At 44.5% G+C, this 1,596-nt stretch overlaps 1 protein-coding gene across 1 annotated transcript in view; it reads left to right on the top strand.

Moving 5' to 3' along the window:
- Positions 1 to 1,483, top strand: part of LOC101859618 (rRNA methyltransferase 3, mitochondrial) — a gene marked incomplete at its 3' end in the record, with an annotated part of 10,327 nt that extends 8,844 nt beyond the window's left edge. Inside the window, 1 exon segment of the mRNA XM_013090612.2 lies at positions 1,277 to 1,483. Coding sequence (XP_012946066.1) covers positions 1,277 to 1,483 — 207 coding nt within the window.
- Positions 1,484 to 1,596: the final 113 nt, after the last annotated feature.

The raw sequence follows: 1,596 nt of genomic DNA, 5'->3' as shown, positions 1-1,596 counted from the left end.
GGGGGAGGTTGTACGAAGAACGGGACCTTGTGCAGGATATTATTGTCCTTTTGTAGATGCCGTCGAGTGGCAAACTTTTGAAAGGACAGATGAAATTATCTTTTGTCTTCCTTATTTGACATCAATGGGGCAAGGAGCTTATAAAAAAGACAATGTTTGAGCTACTGGTAGCTTCAGCACAATTCATTGGAAACTAGGGCAAAGTGGTGAGGTTCAAGGTTCACATATTATGATGAATGGGGTCAATGAATGAGGTGCTCAGGGTTCTTCCCAGAGACTCTGGTGGCTGTGCCGTGCTCTCCACAAAACCTTTTTTGTCCAGCACTTTTGAAATGGCCGGCCAGAGAAGACAATTTAGTTGATGTTCTACTAGGTAAAAATCTCTTTCCTTAAAGTAAGGAATGTTTTTTACTCTACCTTGATCTTTTTTGTTTCTTTTTTGTTTGGTTTGTTGTTGTTTTTCTTCGTTGTACATGATGTTTTCTTCTCATGAAGAGATGTAATTTGTGAGTTTCTTTTCCGTGTGCACAAAAGACATCGGTTTGATTGACTGTCGTGATTTCTCCTCTTTATTGCTCATTTGGAGTCTGTGTTGATTTCCCTAAAAGCATGACTCATCATTTTTCATCTTCTGCTGGGACTGAGAACTCTCCTGAAGGCTCTGTTGTGACGTCGTGATATACCGTCCTTCTGTTTGTTTAATTTTTTGTTTTTGTTGTCAGTTATGTGCCAGAGTCAATAATTATACTTTTTCTTTTTTTGCTGGGGGGGGGGGTCTTTTTGAGTCACCACTATGAAAGCTGTCAGTGTAGGACTTTTTGTTTTCCCGACCCTTCTGTCGTTCTTCCGACCCTTCTGTCGTTCTTCCGACCCTTCTGTCGTTCTTCCGACCCTTCTGTCGTTCTGGTTTCTTCTGTCGTTCTTCCGACCCTTCTGTCGTTCTGGTTTCTTCTGTCGTTCTTCCGACCCTTATGTTGTTCTTGTTTCTTCTGTCGTTCTTGTTTCTTCTGTCTCTTTTCCCCTGCACTCTTTTCAAATGGGAGGTTGGCGGGTGCTCTGGTGTGGTTTGCTCCTTCTTTCTTATCAAACATCTGTTGACCTTATCGCTCCTCCTTCTTTGCCTTTGTTGATGGCTTGTAAACACTTCTATTCTTCAGCATTTATATGAACTTATTGTGTTGCAAGTGCCGTAAATCTCTTACTTCAACAAAAGAAAGTCTCTTTTCGATCGTCCAGATTTATTTTAAAGACTAAAATCTAACCTTACTGTTTGCAGGCACAGTCAATATCTGGGAAGGGAAAGTCGTGCGTTCGGCCATGGGAGGTCACTTCAGCGTGCCTCTTCACTGGGGGCTGTCGTGGGCCGAGGTGGGCGGGTACGTGGCAGAAGACAGCCTGGTCCTACTGGCGGACACACAGGACGGGAGGATGCTGGACCGGGCGTTTGACCACACCATGAGCCTGGAGGAACTGGACAAGTTAGGTGAGGAGTTAGGGGAGGAGTTAGGTGAGGAGTTAGGGGAGGAGTTAGGGGAGGAGTTAGGTCAGGAGTTAGGGGAGGAGTTAGGTCAGGAGTTAGGTCAGGAGTTAGGTCAG

This window comes from Aplysia californica, unplaced genomic scaffold (assembly GCF_000002075.1).
Source record: "Aplysia californica isolate F4 #8 unplaced genomic scaffold, AplCal3.0 scaffold01363, whole genome shotgun sequence".
Lineage (NCBI taxonomy): Eukaryota > Metazoa > Mollusca > Gastropoda > Aplysiida > Aplysiidae > Aplysia > Aplysia californica.
This window is presented reverse-complemented; position numbering and strand designations above follow the sequence as displayed.